The 13815-nt window shown below is 48.2% G+C and overlaps 1 protein-coding gene across 6 annotated transcripts in view; it reads right to left on the bottom strand.

Moving 5' to 3' along the window:
• The window catches only part of PLA2G4E (phospholipase A2 group IVE), a 58969-nt gene extending 56062 nt beyond the window's left edge, over positions 1-2907 (bottom strand). For 2 of the 6 annotated variants that reach the window (XM_038580150.1, XM_038580151.1), the window contains exon 1: positions 1128-1677. In XM_038580150.1, coding sequence (XP_038436078.1) covers positions 1128-1391 — 264 coding nt within the window. In that variant the 5' untranslated portion in view covers positions 1392-1677. Of the gene's footprint in view, positions 1-1127; positions 1720-2599 lie in introns of those variants that run through there. The other 4 variants (XM_038580147.1, XM_038580148.1, XM_038580149.1 and 1 more) reach the window with 4 other exon arrangements.
• Between the last annotated feature and the right edge of the window lie 10908 nt (positions 2908-13815).

Here is a 13815-nt window from a genome sequence, read left to right on the forward strand (position 1 = left end):
TGCTCACTGAGATTTGGGAGATTACAGGAAGAATGAGAGAGTGTGGGGCAGGGAGGCTGAGGGAAGCACGGGGGTGGGACCCTTGATCACTCTTCACTTCCAACTCTGACAGGAGTCCCTAGCAGGGATCCTGGTGATTCTATGGGGCAGTCAGCCCCGTCAAGAGCTAGAGTTGTGTCTTTGGGAGGATTGGTCATTCTCCCATAGCCCTCAGGTGCCTTGTGGTGGTAGATGCTGGTTGACAACCACAGCTATGAAGTGGGACCTACTAGGGTCAGGCAAGGTGAACCTATGGTCAAGGCCCAGGATAGACCCACCAATCCAGGGCCAGACAGAGGGGTCCATAGGAGGCAAAGGGACCATGGCCAGTGCTCCCTATGAGCGAGGCCCAGGCCCACAGAAGGAAGAGGCTTACCCCTGCAGAAATCAGCCTGGCACCACTGCCGAGCCCATAGCTGCCAGAGGGACACAGGAACATTACTTCCTCTCCAATTGTAGGGCACCTACAAGCTCACACATGCCCCCAAAGTAGAAGCATGGGTAGATCCGGATCTGCTGATAATTACCTAAAGACACTATTCAGTTTTTGTAGCCCACTAAATTACCCATGGAATTTACTTATTCAAGACTTTCTCTTCACTGACCAATAGGTGCAGTTCCTGAGGGAGGCTGGTTCGGTGCATTCCCCCAGCACTTATACCCCTGCCCCACCACTACGCTAGATTGCACGGTTTCAGCAGCTCTGTGTGCCAGACACCCTGCTAGGTCCTGTCCACTCTTCTCAGTATTGTATTAATAGCAATAGCTTCCAACTCAGGTCTTCCACGGACTAGCTGGGTGACCTTAAACCCTCTGAGCCTCAGTCTTCTCAACAAACAGAGATGCTAATCCCTCCGCAGCAGAGTGTCAGGCACTTAGAATGCCCTTGGCAACAGGGTCACTGGGTCAAGGAGACAGGTAAGGACAGGTGATGGGGCTAAGAGTGAAGGGATTCCTCTGGGAAAGGAAGAATGAACAAAAACACAACCTTTTAGCTCTACAGCGATGCAGGTGATCTTATTCTAAATCAGCAAAGTGGGGGCAAAATTTAAGGGGTAGGAGCCCTCTCCCCAGAAATGCAGACGTACCTGAGAGCCCCAAAGGGCCATCGGAAGCAGAGGTGGGAGATTAGGAGTCTCCAGGTCCTGTGTATGCTCAAACTCACTGACATTTCTTTCTGACCTGCCTTCTTCTTCTGCCTCTTGTGGGCTCTGTGGAATGAACGCATCAGTTCCCAGGCCAGGACAGCCTCCCGAGCTCTGGAGAGTCATTCTGGCTGTGTCCCCTCTCTGGGGCTCAGGACAGCCCTTGTGGAGCTGAGGCTGGTCCTTCACAGTGAGGCATCTGGACATCCTCGGGAAATTTCAAGGGAGTTCTGCAAAAATGTGGAACAATGCCATTGGATTCCTCCAGGAAAAGAAATAAGCCTGATGAATTATTAAGGAGGTGATAGAAGTCAGGGCTTAGCTAAAGGAGTCCCATATCTCTGAATATTTCAAACAATCTGGACCTATTTTGGTGAAGAAAACATTCTTGTGCTGTGTGAAAAGTAAGCAGGGAGCTAGAATTACGCTCACCCAGGATGGCTCCGGGTTCAGGGAGGCCTGCCTGCATTTCTGAGCTGGATCCAGGCTCAGAGATAGCTCCTCATGGCTCAGCAGCTATTTTTAATGTTGTGACACTCAATATGTCAGACACCAAGGAGGGAGGGCCGGAGGAGGCAGGCCTGGAGGTGAGGTGGCTGAGGCTGTCCAGGCCGCTGATGGAGATGAAGCCACTCTCTGGCTCTTAGCTGACACCCCCACATCCCTCCATTGAGCCCTGAAAATAAATACCTGGCCTGCCATTCAGGGCTGATGAGGGGACCATGGGCCAGAAGAGAATTTAATAATTTGCTCTCTCATTTGAGCTCTTTTTTTTAGTTTAATAGATGCTGGCAGCTGAGAGAGCATGCGTCACAGCTTCATGGTAAAAATTAAAACGCTCAACTAAAAACAAAACCCAAACACTCCGTGTGTCCTGTTGTCGAGGGTTTTAAAATGTCCATTCAAAGGGCACGTGGGTGGCTCAGTGATTGAGCATCTGCCTTCAGCTCAGGTCATGATCCGGGGGTCCCAGGATCGAGTCCCACATGAAGCTCCCCCCAAGGAGCCTGCTTCTCCCTCTATGTCTCTGCCTCTCTTTCTGTGTCTCTCATGAATAAATAAAATCTAAACAAAAAAATTGTTTTAAATGTCCACTCAAATGTGCATCTTTCTAGTTTCTCTTGGTGTCGGCTCTGGGGGAACCAGCATCCTCCCTAGGTGGGGGCGCCCCGTGTGTTTTAAGTCTCTTTTCCCCGAGGCTGTGGTTTTCCAGGGGGCACGGTCTCCCGCCCACCGGCCCACGCGGCAGAAGGTCGCGCGCGGAAAGCAGGTTCCTCCGCCTGCGCTGGGGAGCCCGCGCCCTCCCCGCGCCCTCCCCGCGCCCCCGCGCCCCGCAGGGGGGTGTTAGGCCGAAGGCAACCGAGAGGAAGCAGGTCACAGAAAAGCTCGCTGCCCCCCACCCCCGTTTGACGTACCTCCACAAAGGTGACCCCACCTGTCCATCAGCGGGGACAGCACCGACCCTCAGCGGCCCAGAGGAAGTCTCACGGCGAACTGACTACGTGGCCTTACCTTCCATTAGTCCCCCGGCGTCTGTGTGCCCGCCGGGTGCCACCCTAGCAATGCAAGGTCCTCGTCCTTTGTCTTGTCGCTTCTCTAGAAATGTGCTGCTCGCGGCGCCTGGGTGGCTCTGGCGGTGCAGCCTCTGCCTCCGGCTCGGGTCCTGGTCTCAGGGTCCCAGGACCCAGCCCCGCCTCGGGCTCCCCGCTCCTCCGGGCGCCGGCTTCCCCTCCCCCCTGCCCCTCCCCCCGCCCCTTCCCCCTCTGCCTGCCCCAGCTCGCGCCCTTGCTTGTGGCTCTCTCTCAAATGCATAAATAAAAACTCTTTTTTTTTAAATTTTTATTTATTTATGATAGTCACAGAGAGAGAGAGAGAGAGAGGCAGAGACACAGGCAGAGGGAGAAGCAGGCTCCATGCACCGGGAGCCCGATGTGGGATTCGATCCCGGGTCTCCAGGATCGCGCCCTGGGCCAAAGGCAGGCGCCAAACCCCTGCACCACCCAGGGATCCCGCAAATGCATAAATAAAAACTCTTAAAAAAAAACCCCAAACACCCAAGTGTATTGCTCCTCTGCTAAGGTGCCATGTGAGCCTAAACACTAAGCACTCAGGGAGTTACTCCTGACCACGTGCCCCAGGTGTTCCCTGACCACACACACGTTAATGCACTTCTATTAGTTTTTCTCCTTGATCTGTCTTTTGTCAGTCTTATTTACAGGATTTACTGGACACCAGGCAGAGAACCGGAGATGGGTAGAGGAAGAGATTTTTTTTTTGGTCCCCTACTGTGCTAATTGAAAATAATAGCCTGAACGTCAGTAATAATAATGATAAAAGCAAGCACACTCACGGGTCCCTTTACAAATGAGGCGGCTGGGAAGTGACCTGCAGAGTCGCTGGATCTCTTCCCAGCATGGTGTTCAGCAAGTTACTGAGCAGGGCCCTTTACGAGGGGCCTCATTTCTGGAAATCTGTATTAGAAGCCAGTGCCAGCAAATGGTTGAGGAAAAAGCATTTATTTGTAGAGTAAGGGTGCAGATGCCAGGTAGGACTATAATACTTTACTTTTCATTTTGCCACAAAAGAGAAGAAGCTCAAGACTGACAGAAAAAAAAGTTCTGGGTATAGAGATAGAGTCTACAAGGGCATTTAAAGCCAAGCTTCCTTGATGTCCAAGAGAAAGCCGTCTGTGTGACCCAAAAAGAACTTCTGATTGTAGGTGAACTTTTAGAATGCCAGGGAGAAACCTGGACTAGATTAGGTACTGGCAGATGATAGTTGAAGATTAGTGAATTAAATACCTAATTGTATGTGTGTTTCTCATTTTCTTTCTTTCTTTCTTTCTTTCTTTCTTTCTTTCTTTCTTTCTTTCTTTCTTTCTTTCTTCTTTCTTTCTTCTTTCTTTCTTTCTTTCTTTCTTTCTTTCTTTCTTTCTTTCTTTCTTTCTTTCTTTCCTTTTTCTTTCAAGATTTTATTTATTTATTCATGAGAGACACACACAGAGAGTGAGGCAGAGACAGAGGCAGAGGGAGAAGCAGGCTCCCTCCGGGGAGTGGGGAGCGTGGAGTATGATGACGGACCCAACCCAGGACCCCAGGATTATGACCTGAGCCTGAGCTAAAGGCAGATGCTCAACCACTGAGCCATTCAGGTGCCTCCCCTCTTTGTTTTGAGTGAGGGAGGGGCAGAGGAAAGGAGAGAGAATCTCAAGCAGGCTCCACCCATCATGGAGCCCAACACGGGGCTCCACCTGATGACCCTGACTGAGATTGTGACTTGAGCCAAAACCAAGAGTCAGGCCCTTAATCGACCAAGCCACCCAAATGCCCCTTGTTCTCATTTTCTTAATCGTACCCTACAATTTATAAATTTTAAAGATAAATATAGATATTAGAATGGGATAACTTAAAGCTTTTTTTGGTCAATATTTTTCAAGCTTAGTCAAGGCAAAAGGAGGGCCCAGGCACAGCCATTTAGAGCCCTCTGCCTTGCCCAGAGCATCCTGGAGGGTACCTGGAAGGGGCTGCTATGGCTCATGAATCCAAGGCTCCCATCCATGGAGTGAGACCCAGAATGGGTGCTGATTCTAAGCAGCTGATCAGTCAGATCCTGGGTTGAGGCTGACCTGATGCTAGTTGGTGGGCTGAGCTTCTACAGAGCTGAGGGCCTAGCAGAGTAGAAGCTGTGGCTCACTGAAAAGTTAGCAGAGAGAGCAGCCTTTTCAGAGGCCTGGGTGTGGGGCTGCAGAGAGGAGATCCAAGGTTTCCCTTACCCTGACTTCCCTTCCTCTTGCACTCAAAGACCCTCTCCTTGCTTGGTGAACTTCTCCTTACATGGTCCTAACTTCAGGGCTGCTCCAAGGGAGGAACATGGTGACAGAAGAGACGAGGTGAGGGAGGAGATGGATGATGAGGGAGCAGAAGGCAAACTGAGGACAAAGCACAATCTGACACCCACACCCCCTACACCCCCAGGGGTTTTTGTGACATTCCTCAGGCACTCCTGGCTGCCCTAAAACTTAGGGAAGAGAAAAACAAATGGTTAACTCATAGAGCTCACAATCCTGCAAGACATGAGTGTACCGATGACAGTGATTTACAAGGAAAAAGCATTCTTATCAATAGCCTAACCCATGACTCAATTTCCTGGAGCTCTAACATCACCCTCCCTTCCAAGAGCGATGTGGGAAAAGAAAGGGGCAGAAGAAAACGTAAAGGAAGTTGAGTTTCTTTGTGACCCGCAGCCTATTGACAGGACTTTAATAATAGAGTACAACATTCCTCCAGGAAGCTCCCAGTTGTCTTCATGTTAATACCTTACTAGAAGCAAAAACACCTTAACTTGACGGTAGCCAAGCCTTCAGTACCCAGAAAGTCTTCTCTAGCATGTGAAAGCCCTTCTGGACACATTTCTTCTTCCTTACCGCCCTCAACTCCCAAGTATATAATCAGCCATTCCTCACACCAAAGCAGCAACTCTTACTGCCCACAGGTCCTGTCCTGGTGCCTTCTTAAAATCATCTTTTGCACCAAAGACATTTTAAGAATTCTTTCTTGGCCGTCGGCTCCAGACCTCACCAAGGATGTAGTTCCAGAACTACATCCTGGGGAACCCTCCCCCCACGGTGCCTTCCTCTCCTTTCTCCAGGTCTAGAAGGCTTCAGCCTCATCCCCTGCAGCCCACACCAGCTTCTCACTGAATCACACTGCTTCAGCTCCCAGGAGGAAATGCTGAAAACAGCTCTTCTTCAAAGACAGAGGCAGATGAAGCCAATTTGACCACATCTCCTTAGTCTCGGCCTTCTGTGCCTGCATCTGTGTCTCCAGGAGCCCAGACCTTAGGAATTACAATTCCTGCATGCAATTTGCTGCAGGGGTATATGGGTCAGGGAGGAGGCTGGGACGTCGGTCTGTTTTTCAGAGTGTCATCTTGGCCAGAACACTTTTATTAGAAGCAATTGTGGAGAGGAGGTGAAATTAAGATGGGTTCTTAACTTTTCCAGACACAAGTCAGAAAATGGCAATTATAGTAAAGAATGTTGTATTGTGTACTTGAAATTTGCTAAGAGAATAAATCCTGTCTCATCCGTGAGGGTCCACACACACAATGGTAACTATGTGGGGTGACTGATGCATTAATTAGCTTGATTATGGTAATCGGTTTACAATGTGTACCTATATCACATCATCACATTGTACACCTTTTAACAATAATATCAAACTACCTAAATATATACAATTTTTATTCGTCAATCACATCTCCACAAAGCTGGAAAAAAATGAGGCAGAAGGTGATTGGGCAGTGTCCTTGGTGTCACAGTAGCTGCAACAGCCTCTATGGTGGCTTATACTTGAGTCCTGGAGCACTGCTGCAGACCCTCAGGGGCATAGTACTGGTAGGGTCTCTCACCACCCACCCCCCAACCTAGTGAGCAGACTGGATCCCAGATCTGTGTCAGGGAGTATCTGAGTGTGTTTTGCTTTAGAAATGTTTGTGAGTCGGGGGATCCCTGGGTGGCTCAGCAGTTTAGCTCCTGCCTTTGGCCCAGGGTGTGATCCTGGAGGCCGGGGATCGAGTCCCACGTCAGGCTCCCTGCATGGAGCCTGCTTCTCCCTCTGCCTGTGCCTCTGTCTGTGTGTCTCTCTCTGTCTGTGTGTCTCTCATGAATAAATAAAATCTTTAAAAAAGAAATGTTTGTGAGGAATGTCTCCGGGCTTCCTCTAGCTTAGTCCCCTGATATATCCACTTGCTGCATATTACAAATGAAAGGCCTGCACATGAACTTCAACCTCAGTCAAAACATACGTTCTTGCCCTGGGCAGTTTGTGCCCCCAAACCCCTGAGAGACCCCTCCCTGGCAGGCCTGCAGAAAGCCCCCTCTCCACCGATGGCTGCAGCATGGTCAGTCCCTAAGCGTGGTTCCTAAGCAAAAGTGTGTTCTGAACTTAAATATACACAATCAAATATTTATCATGGCTCCCATGACAGTGCTAGTCTGGCTGTGCTCACTCTTGTGTGTGTGTGCGCGCTTGCGCGCATGCGTGTGTATGTGAGTGTGTGTGAGTGTGTGTGTGTGTGTGTGTGTGTGGCCAGCTCCTTCACCCGGGGGAAGAGGCTGTGTTGGAGCAAAATCCCTGGCCTGGGCTCGGTAAGTGCTAATGAGAAAGGGCAGGGTGGGAAGACAGAGGGGGATTCACAGAAGTAAAAGCATTTAACGTGAGAGGGGGAAGGATGAACTGAGGCGGTTACCAGGGACAGCCATCCGACCCCTATGCATGGCCTTAATATGCATCTGCTTAGGGTCCCTGGGTGGCTCAGTGGTTTAGCGCCTGCCTTTGGCCCAGGGCATGATCCTGGAGTCCCAGGATCAAGTCACACATCGGGCTCCCTGCATGGAGCCTGCTTCTCCCCCTGCCTGTGTCTCTGCCTCTCTCGCTCTCTCATGAATAAATAAATAAAATCTTAAAAAAATTTTTAATAAAATGTGCATCTGCATCCTCCACATTGTAGTGGAGGAAGTTTTGACTTTGCCCTGTTAAATATAAGCGTTTTAATGAGAGGTATACTAATGTTGACCATTTTTTAAAAGATTTTATTTATTCATAGAGATGCAGAGAGAGAGAAAGAGAGAGAGGCAGAGACACAGGCAGAGGGAGAAGCAGGCTCCGTGCAGGGAGCCCAATGTGGGACTCGATCCCGGGTCTCCAGGATCACACCTTGGGATGCAGGCAGCACTAAACCGCTGTACCACCGGGGCTGCCCTGTTGACGAATTTTTATCTAGAAACGGTTTTAGGAATAAAGCCTAAAACTGATAATAGGAATGGGAAATGGGAATCAGAGTAGAGGGGGAGGCTGTATATTCTTGTTCTGTTCCAATTGCTTATAATGGGAATGTATTTTTTAAATTTATTTTTTAAAAGATTTTATTTATTTATTCATGAGAGACACACAGAGAGAGGCAGAGACACAGCCAGAGGGAGAAGCAGGCTCCATGCAGGGAGCCTGATGTGGGACTGGATCCTGGTACTCCAGGATCATGCCCTGAGCTAAAGGCAGATGAGCTCGACCGCTGAGCCACCCAGGGGGTCCTATTTTTTAAATTTAAAATAAGAGAGAAAGGGGAAAAAGTACTTTCCAGAGAAAATTCAATGAATCCAGTTGAATTTCTTTATTGATTTTCAATAAAATAACATTGTGCTGTGTTTCCACTTATTTTCAAGTCTTTTCCATGGACCATGAAATTGTATCTATTATAGTGGAGGGGAGGACAAGGTTTTTCTCGATGACTGTCTTAGGTTCTTGACTGGAACTCTGTAATAGACAAATTAACAAGAGGAAAACACAGAGAGACACAGGCAGAGGGAGAAGCAGGCTCCCTGCGGGGAGCCCAATGTAGGGACTCAATCCCTGGACCCTAGGATTAGGACCTGAGCCAAAGGCAGACACTCAACCACTGAGCCACCCAGGCATCCCAGAAAGAAGTTTTCCAACAAGAAAGCCCCCATATGGGATATAGAGGGAGAAAACCATGTAGAGAAAGGGGTTGTTAGGGGATCCCTGGGTGGCTCAGCAGTTTAGCGCCTGCATTTGGCCCAGGGTGTGATCCTGGAGGCCGGGGATTAGGCTCCCTGCATGGAGCCTGCTTCTCCCTCTGCTTGTGTCTTTGCCCCCTCACTCTCTCTCTCTCATGAATAAATACATAAAATCTGAAAGAAAAGAAAGAAAGAGAAGAAAGAAAGAAAGAAAGAAAGAAAGAAAGAAAGAAAGAAAGAAAGAAAGAAAGAAAGAAAGAAAGAGGTTGTCGAACAGTCCAGTGATATCAAGTCAATCCATGGTGTTAAAATTAGACCCACTGGTGTTTACATTAGAATTTTTGGAATTGGCTCATGGCACATTTAACTAATTAATTGTGTAGGCAATATTGTATGTCCAGGTTTGGAGAGCAGTGGACTTACTTAATAAGCATTGCATCTACTACCCGTGGGCTCTATGATTTTAGGGAAATGAAAAAATTCACAAATAGAAACATAACACCTAATAAGGTATGTTATTGAAGTGAACAATGGTCATCTCATATTGTCTGGAGGACTGTCTTTTCTCCAATATCTATATCTATTAAGAAAGGAAAATTTGACAGAGTAATTGGGACAGTTATTGGGAAAAAATAACTATCTCCTCTTTACCCCAAAAGGAGCTGGCTATGTTTGTAAAGGGTATAGCATAGAGTTCGTGGCCGGCAGGCCCCCAGAGCACAGCAGCTGCCACTGCCCTTAGCAGTGGGCTGCTGGCACTCCGGAAGCTGGCACTCTGGAAGCTATTTTGGTTTCAGGCAACAAAAGCCCACTTCATTTGGCTCAGAAAAGACTTTATCAAAAGGAGATAATTTGTCTTCAGCCACAGAAAGAGGAAAGTAATAATCAGTTAGAATATCTCCTTACAGGTCCATAGAAAAAGTATTGGGTGACATCAGGAAAGTCACAAAAGGCTTGCTGCTTCTCCTGCAGCCTTTGGTGCCAAACGGGATGGAGCAAGCCTGTAAGAAGCTGGCATGAGGTTAGGGAAGAAGTTCCCACAGCTCCAGAACACACTACTGGCAAGCTCCCAACCTTTCTGAGCCTTGGTCACTTCATTTGTAAAACAGGGATAATAATGATGGTGCCAGCTTCAGAGAAGTGTGAGAATTGACACCTGGCAAAGAGTAGGCTGCCATCGATGTCAGTCCCTTTTCTGTCCAGTTCCCCTTAATGGAAAGTGCAGCTTCGATAACCCAGTTTATTTTTTATTTCTTTAAAGATTTTATTTATTTATCATGAAAGACACAGAGAGAGAGAGAGAGAGAGAAAGAGGGGTGGGGCAGAGGCACAGGCAGAGGGAGAGCAGGCTCCATGCAGGGAGACCAATGCGGGACTCGATCCCAGGACTCCAGGATCACACCCTGGGCTGAAGGCAGCCGCTCAACCACTGAACCCCCCAGGCGTCATGATAACCCAGTTTAATACCAGAATTGATTCATAGAACTATTACAGTTCTGTTGAGACTCCTAATATAATGATGCTTTATTTTTATTTCTTTTTAAAGATTTTATTTACTTATGAGAGAGAAAGAGAGAGGTACAGAGGGAGAGCAGGCTCCTTGCGGGAAGCCTGATGAGGAGTTCTTGATCGATGAGCAGGAAATGGGACAGAGTTTGGCTCGAGTTAAAATTTCCCTCATTCCAGAGGCCAGAATGCAGACAGAGGGAAAGGATGGTAGCTCAGGGTGGTGTGTGCCTAAAGCTGTGGTCTAGAAAAACTTTTGCACCCTGCCACCCTGGCACACCAGGCCTTAGGGAAAGTGGCTGTGCGCTGGTGCACACATCATGAGCTGAGGAACCCAGAGTGGGTCTGGACCAGGAAATTGGTGGGCAACCCCCGCCCCCCCCCTCCCCCGGGGAGTAGAGCCTGCGGGTGTGTGCTCGGAGAAGCCCCCTCAGCTTCATTTCCCAAGAGGGAGCAAAGGGGCAAACCAGAGCAGATGCTAGTGGGGTCCACGGTCAGCCTGTCCAGACCACTTAGCAGTGGGCAAGGAGGACAACCCCAGAGCAGCATCGGTACTTCACCATCAGGGCTGCAGGACCAGAGCAGGAGGCCATAGACCGAGCTGGGATTGCCCATGCTTCCACAGTGACACCATGTGGCACTGAGAGAAAAAAAAGCTGAAAATCTTCACTAAAAGGAGGTTGTCCAGTTTCCTCTCTGCAAGATTTTTTCTTTAAAGATTTTATTCATTTATTCATGAGAGACACACAGAGGCAGAGACATCACGACCTGAGCCAAAGGCGGATAGGTGCTCAATCACTGAGCCACCCAGGTGCCCCTCTCCTCAAGATTTTAACGGCCAAGACCCTCCCCCCGCCCCCATCTTTGGACCAGCAAGCATCCCTGGTGATTTTGTGGTTATCACTGATGGGAGAAATCCAGGAAGGAAAGACATTTTTTCCTTCTTAAGCAGGCTCCATATACTGGGGTTTGAACTCACAACCCTGAGATCAAGAGCTGAGCTGAGATCAAGAGTTGGATGCTTAACTGACTGAGCCACGAAGGTGCCCTCAGTAAAGACATGTTTCTAAGCTGGACTAGGTAAAGGATTGAAGTCAACTACCTTGATAATTAAAAACAATATACAGGCTCCTGAGTGGCTCAGTCAGTTAAGACTCTGCCTTCAGCTCTGGTTGTGATCCCAGGGGTCCTGGGATCAAGCCCCATGGGGGGTTCTCTGCTCCCCAGGGAGCTTGCTTCTCCCTGTCCCTCAGCCTGTCACATTTGGTTAGGCATCTGCCTTCGGCTCAGGTCATGGTCCCAGGGTGCTGGGATTGAGCCCCATGTCAGGCTCCAGCTCAGCAGGAAGCCTGCTTCTCTCTCTCTCCATGCCCCCCCTACTTGTGCTCCCTCTCTCTTTCAAATAAATTAATAAAATCTTTTTTAAAAATTTAAAAAATAAAGAATATCATCTCAGCTAGGGGAGTGATTATATGCTATCACTCTGGGCACTAATCATCACCCCTCCATAGATAAAGATCATTTAAAAAGTTAGGACAATTTCCTGACATCCAGAAGTGCTCTCATCGCCTTCCCAGAAGAGATGGACTCATGATGCTCATACTTTTTCCAGGAGAGAGTGCTCCTCCTCTTCCTGTGACCTACTCCAGTAGCTAGATGCTTTGTCACTCACCTAGTTGCTCAATGGATTAGTCAGGACTGTCTCAGTTGTAGGTATCAGGAGCAAGCTTAAGCATAAAGAGCAATTTCTTGCCTCAGCTAAGCTGGGAGAGATAACTGGATTAGCTCACAAAATTGGGAAATGAAGACCTTGGGAGGCCGAGGAAGGATAGAATGCAGGATTTGAAGCAATAGAACTCTCTGTCCTGCCTCCATGTTTTCTTCCTCTGCTTCTCTTTCCCTTTGACCTCATTCTCTCCTAATGTGGACAGTCCCCTTCCGCCTGTGGGGGATACAGTCTTGGCAGTCCAAACCTAGCAAGCCCCACATCAAGGGAGAAGTTTTTTCACCAGGCACCCTTATCCTAGGGTAGGACTCCGATCAGCCGGCCCTAGTTCAGTCTCAGCCCCTTGGCTAATCCCAGTGTCAACAAGAAGACGTACTGTGATAGGTCAGTCCTGGTTACACCTTCCATCTCGCCTGAGGCCACTGGGCAGGGGTTGTTGGCAGGGAAGTGTGGTGGGTGAGCACAATTGAAGAGTAGTACAGAGTTCGCTACACAGATGCTGGTATCCCCAGTGTTTAAAATAAACTCTCCTTTGAAGCTTTGTGTGCATACACAAAAGTGCACGAATCGTATGTGTGCAGTTCAGTGAATTTTCACTGTTGAGCGCACCTACAGAATCAGTATTCTCTTTTTTTTTTTTTTTTTAAAGATTTTATTTATTTATTCATGAGGGACACAGAGATAGAGAGGCAGAGACACAGGCAGAGGGAGAAGCAGGCTCCATGCAGGGAGCTCGACATGGGACTCAATGTCCGGGTCTCCAGGATCGCGCCCTGGGCTGAAGGCAGCGCTAAACCGCTGAGCCACCAGGGCTGCCCCAGAATCGGTATTCTGAGCAAGAGACAGAACATTACCAGAATCCTTGAGACCCTCCTTATGCACTGCTCTCCTGAACTCCAAAGGTACATAGTAACTTGATTTCTTTTTTTCTTTTTAAGATTTATTTATTTATTCCTGAAAGACACAGAGAAAGGCAGAGGCACAGGCAGAGGGAAAAGAAGGCTCCAGGACCCTAGGATCATGCCCTGAGCTGAAGGGCAGACACTCAACTACTGAGCCATCCAGGCATCCCAGTAATCTGATTTCTAATATCATAATTCATCTCATCTATTTTGGAACTTTATATAACTGCAGTCATTCAGTATTCTTCTTTTATGCCTGGTTTCTTACACTCAACATGATGTTGATGAAATCCATCCATATTGCTGTGTGTAAAGGCACAGTGCTCATTTTTATAGCTGCATAGTATTCCATTGCATGATGACACCCAGATTTATTTATCCATTTTATTGTTGGTGGACATCCTTAGCCATAAAGAGAGAGAGTCCAAGCGCTATTGGGTTGAGATAGTAGTTCGATGAGAGGCTTTTTTTTTTTTTTAATCACATCATCAGGTGTTATTTTCTTTTATCTGTGGGTGATAGTGATAATTGATGACAGAGGCCTATAGACTCTCTGTGGGCTCTGGCTGCCTTGTCATTGTGACTCCTTGCTACTCTTGGGCCATTTATTTATTTTTTTAAAAAATTTTTATTTATTTATGATAGTCACACACAGAGAGAGAGAGAGAGAGAGAGAGGCAGAGACATAGAGGGAGAAGCAGGCTCCATGCACCGGGAGCCCGACGTGGGATTCGATCCCGGGTCTCCAGAATCGCGCCCTGGGCCAAAGGCAGGCGCCAAACTGCTGCACCACCCAGGGATCCCTCTTGGGCCATTTAAAACCACAGCTGGTGGGGTGTCTTGTTGGCTCGGTTGGTAAAGTATGCAACTCTTGGTCTTAGTGTCATGAGTTCAAGCTCTATGTTGGGTGTGGAGCCTACTTAAAAAAAAAAAAAAAAAACAACAACAAATAAACCCACAGCT

The sequence above is a fragment of the Canis lupus genome, chromosome 30 (assembly GCF_011100685.1).
Source record: "Canis lupus familiaris isolate Mischka breed German Shepherd chromosome 30, alternate assembly UU_Cfam_GSD_1.0, whole genome shotgun sequence".
In the NCBI taxonomy this organism is placed as follows: Eukaryota; Metazoa; Chordata; class Mammalia; order Carnivora; family Canidae; genus Canis; species Canis lupus.